This window comes from Callithrix jacchus, chromosome 5 (assembly GCF_049354715.1).
Source record: "Callithrix jacchus isolate 240 chromosome 5, calJac240_pri, whole genome shotgun sequence".
NCBI lineage: Eukaryota > Metazoa > Chordata > Mammalia > Primates > Cebidae > Callithrix > Callithrix jacchus.
In genome coordinates this window covers 40,950,436-40,974,313 of record NC_133506.1, presented here as the reverse complement: position 1 = coordinate 40,974,313, position 23,878 = coordinate 40,950,436, and the positions used below count along the sequence as shown (strand labels likewise).

At 42.4% G+C, this 23,878-nt stretch overlaps 2 protein-coding genes across 2 annotated transcripts; one reads left to right on the top strand and one right to left on the bottom strand.

The window, feature by feature from the left end:
* Window positions 1-1,020: 1,020 nt before the first annotated feature.
* LOC118154062 (uncharacterized) lies at window positions 1,021-8,435 on the top strand. The gene is made up of 3 exons (XM_035303458.3): window positions 1,021-1,483; window positions 1,842-1,903; window positions 8,296-8,435. Exons 1-3 carry the CDS (start codon window positions 1,263-1,265, stop codon window positions 8,433-8,435), a joined length of 423 nt encoding a protein of 140 aa, XP_035159349.2. The 5' UTR covers window positions 1,021-1,262.
* Window positions 8,436-19,044: 10,609 nt separating this feature from the next.
* Window positions 19,045-20,774, bottom strand: WFDC10A (WAP four-disulfide core domain 10A). The gene is made up of 2 exons (XM_002747595.6): window positions 20,632-20,774; window positions 19,045-19,684 (listed from the first exon to the last, which is right to left on the bottom strand). Exons 1-2 carry the CDS (start codon window positions 20,720-20,722, stop codon window positions 19,536-19,538), a joined length of 240 nt encoding a protein of 79 aa, XP_002747641.1. The 5' UTR covers window positions 20,723-20,774; the 3' UTR covers window positions 19,045-19,535.
* Between the last annotated feature and the right edge of the window lie 3,104 nt (window positions 20,775-23,878).

Sequence of the window (23,878 nt, the reverse complement as noted above, 5' to 3'; positions counted from 1 at the left end):
GTTTCACTCTTGTCATCCGGGCTGGAGTGCAATGGTGCGGTCTCGGCTCACCGCAACCTCCACCTCCTGGGTTCAGGCAATTTTCCTGCCTCAGCCTCCTGAGTAGCTGGGATTATAGGCACGCGCCACCATGCCCTGCTAATTTTTTGCATTTTTAGTAGAGATGGGGTTTCACCATGTTGACCAGGATGGTCTTGATCTTTTGACCTCGTGCTCCACTCGTCTCGGCCTCCCAAAGTTGGGATTACAGGCTTGAGCCACCGTGCCTGGCCTATAAAGTTTTATTTTTAGAGATATAATGTTTTCTTTCAATTACTTCCACCATGAATATTAGACCACAAAGCTTGGTTCTCTTGCCATAGGGAAGGCAGAATCTCAAAAAAGTCAGTGACACCAAAGAGTCATGTTTATGCTTCTGCATCCCAATGTAGAGCATCGAAAGATGTGGAATTTAATTGCAGGGCTAGTGTCTTCAAAGAGAAGTGGTTGGCTAATCACCAAAATTTGCAGCAATTATGTTGGCAAGTAATGTTTTAAAGCTTACATGGATCATCTGTTTTAACCTCACTATTATTGTTCCAGTCTTAAAGATGAGGAAGCCGATGCCCAGGGAGAGGTTAATTAACTTGTCTAAGGTCACTCAGCTAAGAAGTGGTAGAGCCAGGATTTGAGCTCAGGTTTGAGCCCACGCTTAATCACTCTGCACATTAACTCATATATGCTGGGTATTCTGCTTGTGGTAGGGAATACAGCAGGGAACAAGACTGCCAGGCTTCTAAGAGGCTCATGGTTGAGTCTTCCAATGTGGGTCTTTTGAAATTTCATTTGGGCCTTGCAAACAGGAAAAACCAAGAGTTCTTATTTCACTCATGAGAAAAAGAAAGTAAAAAAGAGGGGAATTGTCTTGCTTAAGGTCATAGAAAGACACATTGCAAGATGGGATTAAAAACCATACGTCTTGGCCAGGCGCAGTGGCTTACACCTATAATCCCAGCACTTTGGAGGGCCAGGGCAGGTGGATCACCTGAGGTCAGGAGTTCGAGACCAGCCTGGCCAACATGGTGAAATCCCATCTCTACCCAAAATACAAAAATTAGCTGGGTGTGGTGGTGGGTACCTGTAATCCCAGCTACTTGGGAGGCTGAGGCAGGAGAATCCCTTGAACTTGTGAGGCAGAGGTTGCCCTGAGCTGAGATCGGGCCACTGCACTCCAGCCTGGGTGACAAGAGTGAAACCCCATCTTAAAAAAAAAAGGACACCATATGTCTCAGCAGCACCCTCCTGTTCTTTCTCTGCCGTGGGAACATACTCCATTTAGCAGGCTTGGGGCTAGTGTTACTATCTGGACAATTAAGCAAAACTTCCCTTGGGCTGGATCTCCAGAGCCTAAGAACACTGGTGGCCAAAGGATGGTGTCTTGTGAAAGGAGGGCAAGCAAAAGTGTAAAGCAAAATTTGCTTTTGGATTTTGGTGATACTTTTTTGCATTTTTAGTAGAGTGTCCCTGGGATAAGGGTAGATTCTGGGTCAGGGGAATGTTTGTGGATAAAGTCATTGTGGGTGTGTTCAGAGAGGCAGAGTCAGAGATTCACAGATAGAGTAATGGGATGTGGTGATTGGGAGAGGAGGAGGGCTTTTCTAATCAGGACTTTTATGGAATTATCCTTGGTCAAGAGATGGGGCGTGTTGCCAACATGGCCATCAAGGGAAAAAAAAGGAGAGATCCAGCACAGTTGCTAGTAAGAGACTCTTCTCTTGGGCTCCCACCAGCAGATCTAGGATCAGGCCTGGATATGAGATGTCTCTTACCTGTTGGGCTTTTGAAATGTACCTAATGAACAGACCAGCCCACAGAAGGATGAACAGCAACGAAATCCTTTCTGGCAATCTTCCTGGGATGCACACCATTGAGTACAGCTTTCAGGTTCTGATACTCAGGGTGGAGGCTCCAAGATGTACCCTGGAACACAACAAGTAAGAGAAGGGCCTCACCAACAGGCTGGAGTAATGTTCAGAACTCAGAAAGCCTAGGGAACTGCCAGGAAACCTGCCACCCTCATCTGCCTTGCATGGTTCCAGGGCGGTGGCATCAGGTTTTGTCCTCAGCTGCTGCCTTCCTCTGAGTTCTGAGCAGGGAAGCAGGGCATGGATATTTTTTGATCAAGAATAGAGTTTGTCAGAACTCTGTATCCACTGGTCACTCATCATCCTTGTAGGTCAGACACCAAGTCCCCATCGGGCCATGGTTGGGTCCCTATCAACGATATTAATGGTGTATATGGTGAACAAGAAAGGTTTGTACAATCATTCTGCACTGACTCATTGTGTGGTCTTCAGCAAGTCATAGAGCTTCTCATTAACAACATAGTTTACCCTTAGGTTAACCTAATGTGGGTTATTTGTGTATAGGAAGAATGAATGAAAGAAAGATAAGTTTTGGCAAAGGATGAAGACCACGCAGTAAACTGAAGGTACTGGATCAGAGAGCTGGGAGTAAGTTCTGGGAGTGACTTCTTTCATGGTAAGAGGGTGGAGATTTCAGAATGGGGTCAAAGATTCAGCTCCTTTTTCTTTCTTGTTGTCTCCCGATCAGGAGGCCAGAGCACCAAGATGCCCTACTTTCTATTGTTAGAGGAGAATAAGCATCTTTATGTTGCCTTCCTGTTTCTTCCCCCACTCACAAGTATTTCAGTTCAAAGCTAAGACCTACCTGCCCTGGGAATTTCTTCCCTAAGGCCACAACCCACAGTCTCCTTTCTATTCCTGAACTCTAAGGACGGGCCCCATTAACCCCTTTCTCCAAGCCCTTCCAGGTCCTAATTTTTGTACCTTGTGACTTGCCCTTTCTTTGCGGGCAAAAGTCAAAAGTAGGGCATTCTATTGCCCATCTGTGGGTCTATTTCTATGCAGATATTTGTAATTAGAAGGGAATCTATGGGATATTATGATCTGAAAGGAATGAAGGAAGAGGTGATGACTATAATTGTAGCAGCAAATGGCACCAGAATTGGGGTAAAAGAAGCTGAGTGCAAGCTGTTGACAATTTAACAGAGACCAATAACTAGTACTTGCCCCTGGCTCTCACCTAGCCTGTAGCTCACTGGGGCATTGCAAGACAGTGGAACTAGTCCACACTGTGAAGAGCTGGGGCTCCATAGAACAGTTTAGGGAAAGACAGCATGATCCAGAGATCTCAGAGAGGTTGGCTTTTTCAAGTTTTGACCCCTTTTCTGGGTATCTGGTCCCAATTTCATTCACAGCACTTACCAGTTTTTTAGAAATCCTCTTTGTGCCTTTCCTTGAATTCTGATTCTCCAATTCACTCTACCCTGCGCATTCCTATTTTCTTGAAGCTTGCTTAGTCCCTCTTATTCCTACAAACCTGCATGCCCTTTCTGAAACTTCTAAAGGAGGACCTAGCCTCGCCAGACACATGAGCTACCACACATATCCCTCTTCTGAGCCCCAGTATTGTGAAGATGTTGTCCCCATAGAAGAGTGGATGTATGATGAATAACAGTTCTTTTCCCATTTGGTATTGGTTAGATCAACATTACTATAGCCAGAGCTCTTTTGAGTTGAGCTGGGCTGTGGTGGCTACTGAGATGGACTCTCACTGTCCCATTGATGCGAATTGCCGGTAATTGTGCAGTACCTCTGAAGTCTGAAAATGTGTAATAAAGTGTTTTTCCCCTAACTTCCAAAACATCCTCCAAGGCCAAGGTTATGTAGATTCCAGCTTGAGTTCTACCAACTTCATTGTTTCTGTTTTAATGCTTGAAAAGGGAGTCCAAGCATCCATGAAGGAGCCACAGGAAGCAAGACTAAGCTGGATGATAATGCTGATCACATTTACAGCATTTAATATTACTGAGCATTTACCATGGTCTAGTAAGAGTGAGCTATGTCTGCATGCATTATCCGTTCTCCTCCAACTATCCCCATGTAATCATATCCGTTATAAGGATAAAAACCTAAGGCCCAGATACTTTGCCCAAGATCACTCAGTAAGCAACAGGGCAGAGATTCAAACCTAGATCTTGTCAACAATAAAGCTTGGGCCCTTAAACATGACACAGTATTTTTCCAAGAGGTGTGACAGACTGTCAGCTCTCAGATCCTCTCCTGTCCACAGATGTTACTTCCCTCTCGGGCCCAGACCCAGCACCTACTCAGAAAATGCTGCTTGAGACTCCCAGGGACCAGCGGCAGTGCTAGGCAGAACACCAGTAGGAACTGGAGAGGCAGCACGGGATTCATGGTGCCAGTGGGACAGGTGAGTAAGTTCTGGGCCAAGGATTGCTGGGTTTGACCAGGCACTGCCGTGAGGAGAAGAGAGGGAAAGAGGGCAAAGTAGAGGCCCGCTGTGACTACTAGCCTTTCACTGTGTACTCCAATCAAAAAGGCAGGGCAGAAATCCAAGCACCTCCCAATCACACCCACTCCAGGGCCACATAGTGTTTTCATATCCCCCGTATCCCCTAATCTTGATCTTGCTATCTCTCTCATCTGTATCTAGATCTTATTCATGTCCCTTAACACTATTTATTAATTTTTCCCTGTGAAAATTGTATATGTCTTTGTTATATTTATTCACAGAGGCTTGATTTTTTTTTTTTTTTGAGAAGGAATCTCACTCTGTTACCCAGGCTGACGTGTAGTGGCACAATGTCGGCTCACTGTAGCCTCCTCCTCCTGGGTTCAAGCAATTATCATGCCTCAGCCTCTTGAGTAGCTGGGATTAGTAGGCATGCACCACGATGTCTGGCTAATTTTTGTAATTTTAGTAGAGATGAGGTTTCACTATGTTAGCCAGGCTGGTCATGATCTCCTGACCTCAGGTGATACGCCTGTCTCAGCCTCTCAAAGTTCTGGGATTACAGGTGTGAATCAGCGTGAAGTTTTAAAAGGAAATTGTAAATGCTATCATAACTTTTCAATTAATTCCTTTATTATAAAGACACATGCATATATATGTTCATTGCAGCACTATTTACAATAGCAAAGACCTGAAATCAACCCAAATGCCCATCAATGATAGACTGGATAAAGAAAATGTGGCACATATACACCATGGAGTACTATGCGGCCATAAAAGGAATAAGACCATTTTCTTTGCAGGGATGTGGATGGAGCTGGAAGCTATTATCCTTGGCAAACTAAAACAGGAACAGAAAACCAAACCCCCATCTTCTCACTTATATGTGGGAGCCGAACATGGACACAGGGAGGGAAACAACGCACCACGGGGCTTGTCAGGGAAGGGAGAGCATCAGGAAAAATAGCTAATGCATGCTGGGCTTGATACCCAGGTGATGGGTTGATAGGTGCAGCAAACCATCATGGCACATGTTTGCCTATGCAACAAATCTGCACATCCTGCACATTTACCCTGGAATTTAAAATAATATCAAAAATATAGCTCAATCATATAGAGTTTTGTGTAATGAATTGATAAAAATAATTTATAAATAGCAAAGACCTGGAACCGACCCAAATGCCCATTGATGATAGACTGGACAGGGAAAATGTGGCACATATACACCATGGAATATTATGCAGCAATAAAAAATGGTGAGTTCGTGTCCTTTGTGGGGACATGGATGAAGAACATCATTCTCAGCAAACTGACACAAGAACAGAAAATGAAATACCACATGTTCTCACTCATGGGTGGGTGTTGAACAATGAGAACACGTAGACACAGGGAGGGGAGTACTACACACAGGGGTCGGTTGGGGGGAATAGGGGAGGGACAGCGGGGGTGAGGAGTTGGGGAGAGATAGCATGGGGAGAAATGCCAGATATAGGTGAAGGGGAGGAAGGCAGCAAATCACACTGCCACGTGTGTACCTATGCAACTATCTTGCATGTTCTTCACATGTACCCCCAAACCTAAAATGCAATAAAAAAATAATTTATAATTAGGCCGAGTGTGGTGGCTCACACTTGTAATCCCAGCACTTTGGGAGGCTTAGAGGGGTGGATCACTTGAGGTCAGGAGTTTGAGACCAGCCTCGCCAACGAGGCAGAACCCCATCTCTACTAAAAATACAAAAAATCATCTGATTTTTTGATGGCACGTGTGATGGTCACGTGCCTGTAATCCCAGCTACTCAGGAGGCTGAGGCACGAATTGCTTGAACCCAGGAGGTGGAGGTTGCAGTGAGCCAAGATCGTGCCACTGCACTCCAGCCTGGGTGGCAGAGTGACACTCTGTCTTAAAAAGAAAAAAAGAAGAATTTATAATGAACACATCTATTATGTGCAAATAGCCACTTCTTCTTAAAAGGGCTCATGTTATAATGTCTGGCTTCACAACTATGGAAATTGGTGTGGCTTCCTGTAGCTACCCTCACCAAAAAAGAAAAAAAAAAAAGAAAAATCATGTCGTTTCTTTTTGAGAAATAATGACATTGTAAATATTTGTATGAGTAAATAAAGGTGGCAGAAGGTAGGTAACAAAAGATAGGTGTTTCAAAAATGAGAAACTAAAAGATTATTTACATTAAATATACAGGGGAACTAAAAGATAATGCAATAAAATATGGGTTAATTCTAAGCACCTTTTAAGAAATTATATTTTTTCTTTTTTTTTCCTGTAAAGAATGTTATAATTAGAAACAGATATATTTATTTATTTATTCTGTTGAAAGTTTTCCTTTTAACAGAAAAGGAAACCTCTGTTAGCAAGAACACAAGACTGATTATGTTGGAGGAGGCGTTATTCCTGCAGAAGCCCTATCCTACAGGAAGAAGGACAGGGCCAGGAGAAGGCAAAGGCAGGAAGCAAGGACTCTTGCTCTGCCCTGACTTGGCCAGTGGAGGCAGCGAGGAGCTGAGGATCATTCCTTCTTTCTTTCCTTCCCTCTTCACAGGCAACTCTGCAGGGAAGCGTGTGACCACCTGGCCAGACGTAGGGCTCACGCTCTGGTCAGAATCATACCATTCCAGACACTGCTGCCAGTTCTGGTTCTCTGCGTGTTGCTGCTGCAGGCCCAGGGAGGATACCGTGACAAGAAGAGGATGCAGAGTAGGTGATGGGCTTCTGGATAGGTGAGGGGGAGTAGGGTAGGGGAAACGGAGGAGCTGTGTCCAGTCTGAGTAGGACCTAGGAGTTGGAACCTTTCTGCATATCTAGCTCTGACTGCAATGCTTTGCAGACTCTGGGCTGTCCCAAACTATGGCCCTCCAGTCCCTTAGCTGGCCCTAGGAATAGTAATGGGAATGAAGGGGGAACCTACATCTTTTGTTCATTCCCAATACTTAGAGACAAATGGTAGATCCCATAGTGAAAGGTGAGTCAGGGCTGAGAATCCAATGGGAAAGCAGGACAATTATTCTTTGATTTATGCACATTTGTGAGGAGTAAACATCTAGAAGTGGTTATGAGGCTAGGTGTAGGTGTAGAAATGCGTATAAGTGTAGGGTAAAAAGGACATACAGCAATGAAAAGTTGGAGTACACAGAACAAAGTTAAGATTATTATCAAAGGGACCAGGGGGTGATGGGAAGGAATATTAGGGACAGTGATGGTGAGAAGAGGAGAGAGAGGGATGAGAGGCAAGTTCATCTTCTTTTCTGGACTCTGCAAATTCTGGAGAATAAGGGAGGGTTTGGAAATGTCTCAGGCTTCTTTGAGCTCTCAGGGTCAGACTGTAGATTCTATGGGGGTGACTTCACCAAGACCATGATTAATAGGGAGACAGAGTTCTGAATGCACGTGTATGAAGAGGGTCCAGGAAGCCCAGATATTGAGGTCTACTGGAGTGAGATGGCAGGGCGGGGTGATAGGATTTAAGATACTACCAATTACCGCCAGGTGCGGTGGTTTATGCCTGTAATTCCAGCATTGTGGAAGGCTGAGGTGGGCAGATTACGAGGTCAGAAGGTTGAAACCAGCCTGAGCAACATGGTGAAACCCCGTCTCTACTAAAAAAAATACAAAAATTAGCCGGGTGTGGTGCTGAGCAGCTGTAATCCCAGCTATTTGGGAAGCTGAGGCAGGAGAATCGCTTGAATACGGGAGGCGGAGGTTGCATTGAGCCGAGGTTGCAGTGAGTCGAAATCATGCCACTGCACTCCAGCCTGGATGGCAGAAGGAGATTCTGTCTAAAAAAAAAAAAAAAAAAGATACTACCAATCACTAGGATGGGCTAGAAGGAAGTTCCCTGAAAAGTGCAGGAGAATCGTGGCGGGAGAGGGGTGGGAGGCTTGGTTCTGCCTTGGAGGTGCTTCAAGCTTGAGAAGGGTGTTCTGTAGATGTGTGGTTTCATTGACTGCTCCTGCACCATTTCAGGAATCAATATCTGTAAGAAGCAACCCAGCATAGATCTATGTATCCACCACTGCTCATATTTCCAAAAGTGTGAAGCAAATAACATATGCTGTTCAGTCTTCTGCAGGAACAAACGTTCCTGCATGAGCACCCTGTGAGTAGGAGAGTGGGCTGGGATGTGCATCCTGCACTTGGTGGCAGGCACCTGTAATCCCAGCTACTTAGGAGGCTGAGGCATGAGAATTGCTTGAACCTGGGAGGCAGAGGTTGCAGTGAGCTGAGGCTATGCCACTGCACCCCAGCCTGGGTGACAGAGTGAGTCTCTGTTTCCAAAAAACAAAAAATAAAAATTAAAAAAATTAATAAATTTAAGAAAATTGAAATTATTTCAAGCATTCTCTCAGACCACAGTGGAATAAAACTGGAAATCAATTCCAAAAAGAGCCTTCAAAACCATGGAAATATATGAAAATTAAATTACCTGCTCCTGAATGATCATTGGGTCAAAAATGAAATCAAGATGGAAATTAAAAAATATTTGAACTGAACAACGATAGTGACACAACCTATTAAAACCTCTGGGATACAGCAAAGGCAGTGCTGAGAGGAAAGTTCATAGCCCTGAATGCCTATATCAAAAAGACTGAAAGAGCACAAATTGACATTCTAAGGTCACACCTCAAGGAACTAGAGAAACAAGAACAAATGAAACCCAAACCCAGCAGAAGTTACCTCGGAAATAACACCACACATCTACAACCATCTGGTCTTTGACAAACCTGACAAAAACAATTAAAAAGAATTCCCTATTTAATAAATGGTGTTGGGAAAACTGGCTAGCCATTTGGAGAAAGCTGAAACTGGATCTCTTCCTTACACCTTATACAAAAATTAACTCAAGATGGATTAAAGACTTAAACATAATACCTAAAAACCATAAAAACTCTAGAAGAAAACCTAGACCATACAATTCAGGATATAGGCATGGGCAAAGACTTCATGACTGAAATGCCAAAAGCAATGGCAACAAAAGCCAAAATAGACAAATGGGATCTAATTAAGCTAAAGAGCTTTTGCGCAGCAAAAGAAACTATCATCAGAGTGAACAGACAACCTACAGAATGGGAGAAAATTTTTGCAATCTATCCATCTGACAAAGGCTAATATTCAGAGTCTACAAAGAACTTCAACAAATTTACAAGAGAAAAAAAAAAACTAAAACCCATCAAAAAGTGGGCAAAGGATATGAACAGACACTTCTCAGAAGAAGGCATTTATGCAGCCAACAAACATGAAAGAAAGCTTATCATCACTGGTCATTAGAGAAATGCAAATTAAAACTGCAATGAGATACCATCTCACACCAGTTAGAATGGCGTTCATTAAAAAGTCCGGAAACAACAGATGCAAGAGAGGATGTGGAGAAATAGGAATGCTTTTACACTGTTGGTGGGAGTGTAAATAAGTTCAATCATTGTGGAAGACAGTGTGGTGCTTTCTCAAGGATCTAGAACTAAAAATACCATTTGACCCAGCAATCCTATTACTGGGTATATACCCAAAGATTATAAATCATTCTACTATAAAGATACATGCACATGTATGTTTATTGTGGCACTGTTTACAATAGCAAAGACCTGGAACCAACCCAAATGCCCATCAATGATAGACTGGATAAAGAAAATGTGGCACATCTACACCATGGAATACTATGCAGCCATAAAAAAGAATGAGTTCAGGTCCTTTGCAGGGACATGGAGGAAGCTGGAAACCATCTTTCTCAGTAAACTAGCATAAGAACAGAAATCCAAACACTTCAGTTTTCACTCATAAGTGGGAGTTGAACAATGAGAACAAATGGACTGCGGGGGTTGGCATCACACACTGGGATCTGTTGGGGGTCTGGGGGAGGGATAACATTAGGAGAAATACCTAATGTAGATTACAGGTTGATGGGTACAGCAAGCCACCATGGCACATGTATACGTATGTGACAAACCTGCACATTCTGCACATGTACCTCAGGACTTAAAGTATAATGTTTTATAAAAGAAAATAACCAAGATCAGAGCAGAACTAAATGAAATTTGAACCAAAAAAATACAAAAGGTAAATGAAACAAAAAGCCGGTTCTTTGAAAAGGTAAATAAAACTGATATACCATTAGCAAGATTAACCAAAAAATAAGAGAGAAAATCCAAATAAGCTCATTAAGAAATGAAATGAGAGATGTTACAGCTGACACCACAGAAATACAAAAGATCATCTAAGACTACGATGAACACCTTTATACACATAAACTAGAAAACCCAGAAGAGATGGAGAAACTCCTGGAAAAATACAACTCTCCTAACAAATCAGGAAGAATTAGATACCCTGAACAGACCAAAAGCAAGGAGAGAGATTGAAATGGTGATTTAAAAATTACAACAAAAAAAGTCCAGGACCAGATGGATTCACAGCAGAATTCTACCAGACCTTCAAAGAAGAATTGGTGCCAATCCTTTTGACACTATTCCACAAGATGGAGAAAGAGGGAAACCTCCCTAATTCATTCTATGAAGCCAGCAGCACCCTAATACCAAAACCAGGAAAGGACATAACCAAAAAAGAAAACTACAGATGAATATCCCTGATGAATATAGATGCTAAAATCCCCAAAATACTAGCTAACTGAATCCATGGTTTAACATATGAAAGTTAATAAATGTGATACACCACATAAACAGAATTAAAAATAAAAATCATACGATCATTCTCAATAGATTCAGAAAAAGCATTAGGCAAAATCCAGCATCCCTTTATGATTAAAACTCTCAGCAAAATTGGCATACGAGGGACATACCTCAATGTAATAAAAGCTGTCTATGACAAACCCACAGCCAACCTAATATTGAATATGGAAAAGTTGAAAGCATTCCCTCTGAGAACTGGAACAAAACAAGAATGTCCACTCTCACCACTCCTCTTCAATGTAATACTGGAAGTCCTAGCCAGAGCAATCAGACAAGAGAAAGAAATAAAGGGCATTCAAATCAGTAAAGAGGAAGTCAGTCACTGTTTGCTGAAGGTATGATTGTTTACCTTGAAAATTCTAAAGACTTCTCCAGAAAGCTCCTAGAACTATTAAAAGAATTCAGCAAAGTTTCCAGATACAAGATTAATGTACATGAATCAGTAGCTCTTCTATACACCAACAATGACCAAGAGGAGAATCAAATCAAGAACTCAACCCCTTTTACAATAGCTACAAAAACAAACAAACCCAAAAAACAAAACAAAACAAAAAAACCTTAGGAATATATTTAAGGAGGTGAAAGACCTCCACAAGGAAAACTGCAAAACGCTGCTAAAAGAAATAAATAGATGACACAAACAAATGGAAACATATCCCATGCTCATGGATGGATAGAATCAATATTGTGAAAATGACCTAATGCCAGAAGCAATCTACAAATTTAATGCAATTCCCATCAAAATGCCACCATCATTCTTCACAGAAAAAACAATTCTAAAATTCATATGGACCAAAAAAAGAGCCCACATAGCCAAAGCAAGACTAAGCAAAAAGAACAAATCTGGATGCATCATATTACCTGATTTCAAACTATACTATAAGGCCATAGTCACCAAAACAGCATGGTACTGGTGTAAAAATAGGATCATAGACCAATGGAAAATAGTAGAGAACCCAGAAACAAACTCAAACACTTATGGCCAACTGATCTTCGACAGAGCAAATAAAAACAAAGTGGGGAAAGGACACCTTTTCCTTTCTTTTCTTTTTTTTTTTGAGATGGTATCCTGCTCTGTTACCCAGGCTGGAGTGCAGTGGCACGATCTCAGCTCACTGCAACCTCTGCCTCCTGGTTTCAAGCCATTTTCCTGTCTCAGCCTCCTGAGGAGCTGGGACTACAGATTCACACCACCATGCCTGGTTAATTTTTGTATTTTTAGTAGAGACAGGGCTTTACCGTATTGGTCAGGCTGGTCTTGAACTTCTGACCTCAGGTGATCCACTCGTTTTGGCCTCCCAAAGTGCTGGGATTACAGGCATGAGCCATCATGCCCAGCCAGGACACCCTTTTCAACAAACGGTGCTGTGATAATTAGCTAGCCACATGTAGAAGAACGAAACTGGATCCTCATCTCTCACCTCATACAAAAATCAACTCAAGAAGGATTAAGGACTTAAATCCAAGGCCTGAAACTATAAAAATTCTAGAAGATAACATTGGAAGAACCCTTTTAGACATTGACGTAGGCAAGGATTTCATGACCAAGAACCCAAAAGCAAATACAATTAAACGAAAGATAAATAGCTGGGACTTAATTAAACTAAAGAGCTTTTGCATGGCAAAAGAAGCAGTTAGCAGAGTAAACAGATAATGCACAGAGTGGGAGAAAATCTTTTCAATCTATACATCTGACAAAGGACTAAGACCCAGAATCTACAAAAAACTCAAATTTGCAAGAAATGAAAAGTGAGCTAAGGACATGAATAGACAATTCTCAGAAGAAGATATACAAATGGCCAATGAACATATGAAAAAATTCTCAACATCACTAACAATCAGGGAAATGCAAATCAAAACCACAATGTGACACCATCTTACTCCTGCAAGAATGACCATAATCAAAAAAATTAAAAAAAAAAACCGGTAGATGTTTGTGTGAATGCAGTGATCAGGGAAAACTTCTGCACTGCTGGTGGGAATGTAAACTAGTACAGCCGCTATAGAAGACAGTGTGGAGATTCCTTAAAGAACTAAAAGTAGAGCTACCATTTGATCCGGCAATCCCACTACTAGATATCTACCCAGAGGAAAAGAGTCATTGTACAAAAAAGATACTTGAACACACATGTTTATAGCAGCACAATTTACAATTGCAAAATCATGGTACCAACCCAAATGCTTATCAACCAGCGAGTGGATAAACTGTGGTATACATATACAATGGAATATACGATGGTGGTGAGATAATATGTACAACAAACTCCTGTGACTCTAGTTAGCTTATATAACAGACTTCACATATACCCCAAACCTAAAATAAAAGATTAAAAAAGGTTTTTTTGTAAGCTGAATTTGAATTATATTTTAATCAAAATGAGGCAACACATGAATTTTTTTTCCAGCCAAAGGAAAACATGGGGTGTGAGATGGAGAGATTTATTTTGGCAAAGCCAATGCTCCGCTTAGGTATGCCAGTTATTGGGTAGGCAAAGGACAAGAGGGAACAAAGAGAAGATAAAGAATGAAGAAATTGGACAAGCACTTTCTCTTGCTTCACACCTCTCTTTCCCTATTTATATGTCTTTCCAGCAGCAACTGGGAAGAAAAATAATCCTTTCAACAACATATATTCAGATACATATGGTCAGCCTCATGAAGCTCTGGATACCCCTGCTCATGACATTCTTCTGTACAGTGCTACTATCTGTGCTGGGAGGAACGAGGAGAAGATATTACAGTAGGTGGTGAGGCTGGATTAGGGGCCATAGGAGGAGCATGAGCTTGTTCTTGAACAAGGGAGGGGGTTTCATGTCTGTTGTATCTGACTCAAGACCTACCTTCACGGGATCACCCATTAGAGATCAGACAACTTTGTATGCACAGAGATCCAAGAAATCCCTAAGCTGAGGTCCTTCAATACTTCCTCTTTTAACCTTGAAAGTAGCAATGTCTGCCTCTCGTTACATACATATATATATGTCTATACACATATAAAATATTTTTATAAAAAGTTGAAAACATTTTTATCTTTATAGCTTATGTATATATATTATAGATTATGTGTGTATATGTGTGTGTGTGTATATATATATATATATATATATAAGCTATAAAGATAAACACATCTTCTAATGTTAGGCTGTCTTTGAGGGTGAGACGTCAGTATAGAGCTAATCCTGTAGCTCTGTACTGGTATACCTGTGCCCTAGCTGCATATAATTTGTCATATGAGTAGCAAATGGACATTTCTTAATACATACCCTTAGTTTCAGTGGCAATGCTTTAAAAATGTTAAAAGTTAGAAAAGAGATGGATTCTTAGTGGGGCAATATTGGGAGTCATATAATCAGAAAATGGAATGAATGGAGGTGTTAAGAAAACAGAGAGATAAGAATTTGAAGAAAGGCCGAGTTATTAAACAGAGTCAGCAAGTAGGAAAAGAAAAAGGGAGAGAATCTGTTTCTTTCTTGACCTGGCCTAGCTTCCCATACTGTGAAACAGGCATTGCAGTGAGGCTACAAGATATGGCAGGCCCTGTGATATCCTGTTATGTAAATGCAGATTTTATAGGAGGGCACATGAATGCCAGGGGTTGACTGAATTCTATTGTTGGGATGCTCAGCGAGGACCCAGAGGCCTGCAACACTGGTAAAGCCTGAAGAGACCGAGAAGGAAAAGAGTTTAGTGAAGATGCAGTGGGGTCAGTGAAGGTGTAATGACTGGAATTTGAGCAGGCTCATGAAGGCAATTTCCTTAAAAGGCAAATAGATATATTGGTCAGGATTTGGGGCCCAGATTCCAGGAGGAGCTGTTAAACGTTGGAAGGCCCTTTCTTTCCACGCTTGGCTGAAAGGTACTATCAACCTTTGACCATCTCATCTCAATTTCGGAGAAGGAATTGTTACTTGAAGAGTGCTGGGGAAAACCAAATGCTGAAGACTGTACCAAAACGTGTTCTAAAGCCTTTAGATGTAAATACAAACATTACAAATGCTGCTGGATCCATTGTGGAAACATCTGCTGGATAAATGATGTGAGTTGGGAGATGTTTGCTTGGGCGTTTATCTTCACTGATTCCCATTCCCTTGGTTGCTGTTATTCCTAAACAGAAGACTGAGGTACCCCAAATTTTAGGTACAAAAATAGCAGAAGACAATGTCCCTTTGACTTGGAAAGCAATTCACTGGCAAATAAATCAAGATACCAGCTTAGACTCCATTCCTTCTTTCATTATATAATTAATACCTGTGTTGTCTTCTTTGTATTATACAATAGTTTGCTATTTTTCCTGACTTTTGTCCAGAATTCTAACCACTGGCTCCACAGTAAGACTTTCCCATGGGTCCTTTGGCTCAACCAGGCCCAAAGTCTCCACCTTTCTCTGTTCAATAGACCAATACCTTGCCTACTCAGAAGTGGACAACTCCTATTGTTACATTTAAGTATTCTTGTCTTACTCTCTGGTGAACATGGATACTATTAAGCTGGGGGAATGAACGCTTGTTTTTCAGAGTTCTCTAGCCTCTAAAAATGTAATCTTTTTCTTTTACAGAAAACCTGTGAATGATCACTAAAACCCTAGCTTCCCACCAGGCCTCCACCTATGTGGGCTGGGAAATGTTGAAGAGTTCTCATAGTAGTACCATGTGGCTACTTTTAGGAACATCAGCCTATTTTTGCTGAGGGCTGGACAAGAGAAAACATTTGACAAATAAACTCATTTGCCAATGGTGGCCTTGCCTTTTTTCAGCTCGTCCCGCTACCCATGAGTATCCTTGTTACTAATCCCCAGTATTGTTCTTCTCCTACATTGTAGACAAGCTTCCGACTTTTGCCATCCTATCTGATAAGCTTAGAACTGATAGGCTATTTCATGGGTTTCACAGAACAGAAGTTTATTTCTGTCCCATTTTTAGTGTGTAAGTTTTCAGTAGCACTTTAACTCAGTTGTTTAGAGAGCAGGTCTCTGGTAAATGGTTTCTCACAGAGGTATGGATAAGCAATTCTAAAACTTTCTATGTATACAAGATTAAACAAATAAGTAAATAACAGGCAGATAATTTGAGTCAGGTTTCTAATTGTCAGAAAAAAGAAATTACAAATAGGCTGACCTCAGCAGGCTTAGCCTCCAGGTCTGCCCAGCAGACTTGATCTCTGGGTCTGCTCTAGTTCCAGGTCAACCCCACAGGCCTCAGTGGCAGACAGGCCCCAGCGGTCCTAGCTTCAGGCTAGCCCCAACAGTATCATGTCCCAAGCCCATTCCAGGGCCGGGCAGACCCCCAAGACCCTAGGCTCTGGACCTTCTCCAGCACTGGGCTGGCCCTCATAGCTTCAGGCTTCAAGTCTACCCCAGCACTAGGCTGATCCCCCGAGCCCTGCTCCTTAGGCCAGCACGTGCAGACTCAAGTCTCCAGGCCAGGCCCTGTAAATACAAGATCCAGGCCCACTCAGTACTAAGTCAACCCAGTAGCCTCAGGCGTTCCACCCATTCCAGTGCCAGATCAGCTTCCCTGGCCTTAAACACCAGGAAGGTACCCACAGACACAGACTCAGGCCTGCACAGTGCCAGGGCAGTCTCCATAGCCCCACCCTCCATTTGACCAAAGGTCTAAGAGCCTCAGTAGCTCCAGAGCTGGACCAGCCCTCTTGGCTCTTGGCTCTAGGCTCTAGGCTCTAGGCTCTAGGTCAGCTCCAGTGACTTTTTTTGCAGGGTGAGGGTGGGGGATGGAGTCTCACACTGTTGCCAGGGCTGGAGTGCAATGGCATAATCTTGGCTCACTGCAACCTCTGCCTCTCAGGTTCAAGCAAGTCTCCTGCCTCAGCCTCCCAAGTAGCTGGGATTACTGGCATCGACCACTACACCCGGCTAATTTTTTGTATTTTTAGTGGAGACAGGGTTTCACTATTTTGATCAGGCTGGTCCCGAACTCCTGACCTTGTGATCTGCCCGCTTTGGCCTCCCAAAGTACTGGGATTACAGGCATGAGCTACTGTGCCTGGCCAGCTCCAGTGACTCTAGGCACCAGGTCAGTGCCTATAATCTGAGGCTCCAGACCAGTCCCTGTGGACCAAACTCCACACTAGCCCCACTACCAGGCTGACTGCAGGCTCCAGGCCAGTTCATGTTCACCCAAGCTCCATGAACCCAGAGTTCAGGCCTGATACAGCAGATCCAGGATCCAGGCCCACCCCAGTAGAACTCAGTTTTAGGCCAGATCCCATAGACTGAGGCTCCAAGAACACCCTGAAGACATAAGCTCCAGGACAGCCCTGGTGTACTCAGGCTCCAGACCCATCTCAGTAGTCCCTGGTGCCATCCCTCTCCCAGAACTTGGTCAGACCCTGTAGATTCAGGCTCAAGGCCCATCCCAGAGCCAGGTTAGCCCCTATGGACCCAGGCATCAGGCTGGCCTTCACTGATACAAAGTCCAGGCCTACCTTTATGAACCCTGGCTCCAACACCATTCCTGCAGACCCAACCAACAGGTTCACCCCAGTGGATCCAGGCTTCAGGCCCAAACCCGTGGACTCACGCACCAGACCCACACACCTCCTGACCCAGGAACCAGGCCAGTCTGCCTGGTGACTCTAGCAGCAAGTATGACTTTGGATCATGCCAGATGGCCTACCCAGAACCTCTGGATGACTGATAAAGGGTTTTCCAAGACAAAACTAGTCTTCAAAGACTGGAATGTCCTTATTTCTTCAAATGCACAGACATTAATGTAAGGCAATAAGAAGAAAACAAACCGAGGAGAACACTAAAAGAACACAGTGATCTCCTAGCAGCTGATACCAGAGGAATGGAGATGTACGAACTGCCTGACAGAAAATTCAAAATAATTGTTTTCATGAAGCTCAGTGATCTTCAAGAAAATACAGAGAAACAATTCAAATCAAAACGGGCAAACAATAAAATGACCAAAATGTTAAATTTAACGAGAGATTTAATGAGATTGAAATTATAGAACATAATAAACAGAAATCAAATATCAATCAAACTGGAGCCAAAAATACAATGAATGAAATGAAAAATGGAATAGATAAGAAATTGAGCAGAAAAAGCATTTGTGAAATTAAAGATAGGTTATTTGAAAATAGACAGTCAGAGAAGAAAAAGAGAATGAAAAGGATGAAGAAGGCTTATAAGGCTGCTGGGTGCAGTGCCTCATACCTGTAATCCCAGTACTTTGGGAGGCTGAGGTGGGAGTATCACTTGAGCCCAGGAGTTTGAGACTAGCCTGGGTAACAAGGTGAGACCCCCCTGCCCTCTACAGTAAAATTTTCTTCACTGATGTCTCTTTCATTGAATGGCCCAGCAAGAAACACTAGACTGGAGCATAACACTGCACACCTGCCTCTGAGAAATCTTCACATTTAACTCCATGTCCCAATTAGCCACATGTGACCCAAGCCTGGATCTAGCCCCAGGATCATTTCAGAGGAGTTGTGATTGCACAGAATAGGAGATTCTGTACCACAGTGATTAATTTCCACCAACTCACAGTAGGATGACAGGTAAGACCCACAGCCACTCTGTGCCAACTCCTCTTTAGCAAGAGCAGCATGAACCACCTGTTCCACATCCTTTGATGTTCCTCTTGATCTAAAGAAAAGAGAATGAGCCAGCCTCTAAGGAAGAGGGCTTGGGAAAGATAGGGACTATTCAGTTAATGGAAAGTGCTGGCGTGTCAAGTCCTGAGACCCAAATTGGGTCCCATCGGAAGAGTAGTCATGTTGGTGGGTGCTGGATAGGAGAAGCTTGGGTTTGGTTTGGGCACTCACTCTCACTAGGATGCCTCGGGTCTCAGGTAATGGAGAGAAGTGAGCAAAAAGTGAGCCTGGAGGAAACACCCTCTTCCAGCCACATCATATCCTCTCACTCTCTTGTGGCCTTGGGCTTGCTGGACTTCTTGGGACTCATTATTCTCATGATAAATAGACAGTAATCTGAACCTTACAGAGAGATTAGGGATCATGGGGTGGCAGTGCACCAAGGCTAAGGAGAGCAAAGCAGTTTTTGGGGGCCTCCCACTCTTTTACCCCCCAGGTTCTAACCGCCACCCACCTCATGCTTAATGGGTCCTTCTGACTCCAGGGTGAGAAATATTCTCCTTAATATTGGGAGATGCTGCACATGAGCAGTTTCTACCCCTGGGGGTACTGGTTCAGTGATCAAAGCAGCAAGGGGCTGAGCCTCCTGAGGGCTGGCAGGGATGCATGGGTAGAGAAGCATAACCAGGAAGAGAAGTTGAAGACCAGGACACAAGAAGAGAAGGGCATTTGTGGGGGCTACAGTGGGCTCTCAGTGATCACCCATAGTGGCAGTAAAAGAGGCAGGATCCCTGGGCATTTGTTCTGGTTTATTTGATGGGGACAAGGAGTTCAGACAGTGGGGAGGGTGGTATTCCTATTGACATTCTTGTGCTGGTGACTTGAGGTCCTTGTCCTTCGGGCGTGGGCAGTCTTGGATAGAGGAGTTGGTAAGCAGTATGCACATCTTACTACCCACTCTCCCACTCACAGGATGTTCATGCAAACATTCCCACAGTAGGTAGAACAGCATATGTTATTTGCTTGACAGTTTCGGTGAGATTCACAGAAACGTTGGCATAGATATGGTTCAGGCCGTTGCTGACAGACTTTGATTTCTGGGTATAGCTGTGTTTCTGAAAAGGAGAAAAAGAAGGGTAAATAAATGCAGGTTCCTAGAGGACACTTTTCTCAAGCTAAAGCTTCCTCCAAGACTCTTGAACCCAGGTCTTATTCATGACACTCCTGGACTCCTTCTTCATAGAACTACCTTCCTGTCCATCACCACATCCTAGTGATTGGTCGTATTTTAAATCCTGCCTCTCCATTGTACACCCTACCCCAATAGACCACAATGCCTGGGCTTCCTGGACCTACTTCATACACCAGCAATCAGAATTCCATCTCCCTTACTAGTTATGGCCTTGGTGAAGTCACCCCCATAGAATTTACAGTCTGACCCTGGGAGCTCAAAGAAGCAGGAGACATCTTTCAAACTCTCCCCTCCTCTCTGAGGAGCAGAATTCAGAGATGATGATGAACTTGCCTCTTGTCTCTCCTCTTCTGTTCACTATCACTGTCTCTAGTATTCCTGGCCCTTCTTTAGTTCCCTTTCCACCACCACTCTCCCTGTTCCTTTGATGATAACCTTAACTTGGCCCCGTATAGGCCAACTTTTGCTTTTTTTATGTCCTGTTTCCCTACATATATACCCATTCTACACCTGCACCTACCTTCATAACCACTTCTAGATGTTTACTCCTCACAAAGAATAATTGTCCTGCTTTCCCATTGGATTCTCAGCCCTGGGTGCACCTTTCACTATGGGATCTACCATTTGTCTGTAAGTATTAGGAATGAACAACAAAAGATGTAGGTTCCCCCTTCATTCCCATTACTATTCCTAGGGCCAGTTAAGGGGCTGGACGGCCACGGTTTGTGACAGCCCAGAGTCTGCACAGCATTGTGGTCAAAGCTGGATATGCAGAGAGATTCCAACTCCTAGGTCATACTCAGACTGGACACAGCTCCTCCATTCCCCCTACCCAACTGCCCCTCACCCATCCAGCAGCCCATCACCTACTCTGCATCCGCTTCTTGTCACGGTATCCTCCCTGGGCCTGCAGCAGCAACACACAGAGAACCAGGACAGGCAGCAGTGTCTGGAATGGCATGACTCTGACCAGAGCGTGAGCCCTAAGTCTGGCCAGGCGGTCACAGGCTTCCCTGCAGAGTTGCCTGTGGAGAGGGAAGGAAAGAAAGAAGAAATGATCCTCACCTTCTCACTGCCTCCACTGGCCAAGTCAGGGCAGAGCTAGAGTCCTTGCTTCCTCCTTTTGCTTGCCCCGGCTCTGTCCTTCGTGTGGGATAGGGCTTCTGCGGGAATGACGCCTCCTCCTCTCACATAGCTAGTCTTGTGTTCTTGCTAATAGAATAAAAGATATCATTTATTTCTGCTTTCTAATTACAAAATGTTTTATGGAATAAAGAAAAGAAAAATATTTTTTTAAAAGATGTGCTTAGAATTAACCGATGTTTCATTGCATTACCTTTTAGTTTCTTTCCACATTTAACATAAACAACCCTTTTAATATAAACATCTTTTGTTACCTATTTTTGGCACCCTTGTTTAAGCATGTAATTATTTCTCAAAATGTGGTTTTTCATAATTGCACAGCTCTCACTTAAATACAAATAATCAAGTATTTGTATTGTACTAATTACTAATAATCTAGAGAATGTCATATTGAGCATTTTTATTTATAAACCTTTGATTTTTTTCAACTAAAAGAGTTAGAATTCCTGGGTGAAAGAGTGAGTAGCTGTTTCATATATAAACATATGTAAACACATACACACATATACATATACAAATTTAAACACATATACACACAGAAAGAGAGACTACTGTAGGGAATGAGACAGAAGGGCTAATGGGGAAGCATAGGAAATATCTTAGAGCTCAGACAGAGGGAGCGACCTATCAGTTAAAGGCATGGCAAGCTGTCCAGGAGGAGGTGGTCACTGACCTTGAATATCCTGAAGGAAACGAACTTTCAGAAGTGAAGATGTTTCTTCTTCCCTAAGAGGAGAAAGAGGAGACATCCTAGGGTCACTGGACTCCCAATAGGCATGGAGGCTGGGAAGAAGATCACCCTCTTCCTCTGATGATGATAATCTTCTGAAGATTTGAACCCCGTTCTGACACTCCGAACTCCGAATGCAATCTCCTACAGTCTGCAGTTGTAATTTACATTCAAAAGCTCTGATATTCATACCTATAGTTTACAGAGTGGTGTTTGACCTTTCTCAAAGGCTCTCTCTTTTCTAGTTTTTCTTTTTATCCACTCATAAATGAACAATTTAGAGACTGGACACTGTCATAATTATCCTAGTAAAGAGGGGTTATATAGAGAAGAATCATCATCTCAAATAGAAGCTGCATTTTTCTTACCTGACCACCTTGCAGCCTGTGCCACAATGTAAATATTTTGGCTAACAGACTTGTCACTACTAGGTCAAGACCCTAAAAAGATGGCAAGTCTCTTTCACACTCTTTTTCTTTTTTACCAGCTCAGCATAGATGACAATAAGGTTCTAGAGTCTACTGAAGCCAAATGATGGACGGAGCCTGGGCCACTGACTCCTTTTATCTCATGAAAGGAGGGATACCCATTGTTTTAGAATATTCATCTTGAATTGTTATTTGAGCAAGGAATACAAATTATATTGTATTTCAGCCATTATGTGATGGAGCCTTTCTGTTAAAGCAGTCTAGTCAACTTCGCGGTAGGCTCAAGGATTGACAGTTTTATAAGGGGAAAGATTTGTGGGTATATGGAAGGTCTTTATGTTTTAATATTATTGATAGAGCAGTAAATTTAGTAAAGAAATGGGTAATTTGAACATTATGACTAATAAGCTTTACTTAATTAAAATATACAGAAGCCTGTGTAGAAAAACTAGAGAAATATATTTTTCTCAAGCACAAAATAAAACATGTACAAAAAGTGACTATATATTATGTTATAAAGGAAGTCTGAACAAAATTTTAAAGAATTATATCACAAAGGACATAGTTTCGGACTATAATACAAATAATTAGAAATTAGTCTAAAAAAGGGTTACTCAAAACTAAACAGAAATTTCAAATAAAAATTGATAAGTCAGAGCTTCTAGATGGCTACCACTGAACACATAGAGGTTGCTGGGGAGCAGCATGCTCATGAAGGACATGGAAGCTCCCTAGCCCTTCACCCGTATCTCACCTTATGAACCTCTTCTTCTGCATCCTTTATAATTCAAAAACCTAGAGGAAATGGATAAATTCTTGGACACATACAACCTACCAACACCAAACCAAAAAGAAATAGAAAAACCTGAACAGACCAATAACAAGTAAGGAATAATAGAAAGTATCTCCAAAAATAAAAGTCCACAACTGTACGGCTTCACCACGAAATTCTATGAACCATTAAATATAAATTAATACCAATTCTTCTCAAACTATTCCGAAAAATTGATGCAGATGGAGTTCTTCTTAGCTCACTTTTACGAGGCCAGCAAAACCTTAATACCAAAACAAGGCAACAACACCAAAACATGAAGAGACCACAGGCCAATATTCCTGATGAAAATAGGTGCAAAAATCTTCAACAAAATACTAGCAAACCCCATTCAACAACACATCAGAAAGATAATGTAGCATGATCAAGTGGGATTTATCACAGGAATGCAAGAATGGCTCAATGTACACAAATCGATAAATGTGATACTTCACATCAACAGAATCAGGGACAAAAACAATATGGTCATCTCCGTAGATGCAGAAAAAGCATTTGATGAAAGCCAACACCACTTTATGATTAAAAAGTTTCAATAAATTATGTATGAAAGGAAAGCACCTCTACATAATAAAGATCATATATGAAAAACCCACAGCTAACAATATACTTAATGGGGAAAAGTTGAAAACTTTTCCTCTAAGAACTGAAACAAGACAAGGTTGCTCACTTTACCCACTCTTATTCAACATAGTACTGGAAGTCCTAGCTAGATCAATCATGAAAGAGAAAACAATCAAGGACATCAAAATTGGAAAAGAGGAAGTCACATTTTCCCTGTTTTCAGACAAGCTCTTATACAGAGAAAAACTTAAAGACTCTATCAAGATACTTGTAGAACTCATAAACAAATTCAGTAAACTTACCGGATACAAAATAAACATACAAGTGGCTGCAAATGTGATGGAAATAGCAACAGAATGAGAACTAGAAGTGTAGCCTGAAGATGTGACTGAATCGCTACAATCTCATGAGAAAACTTGAATG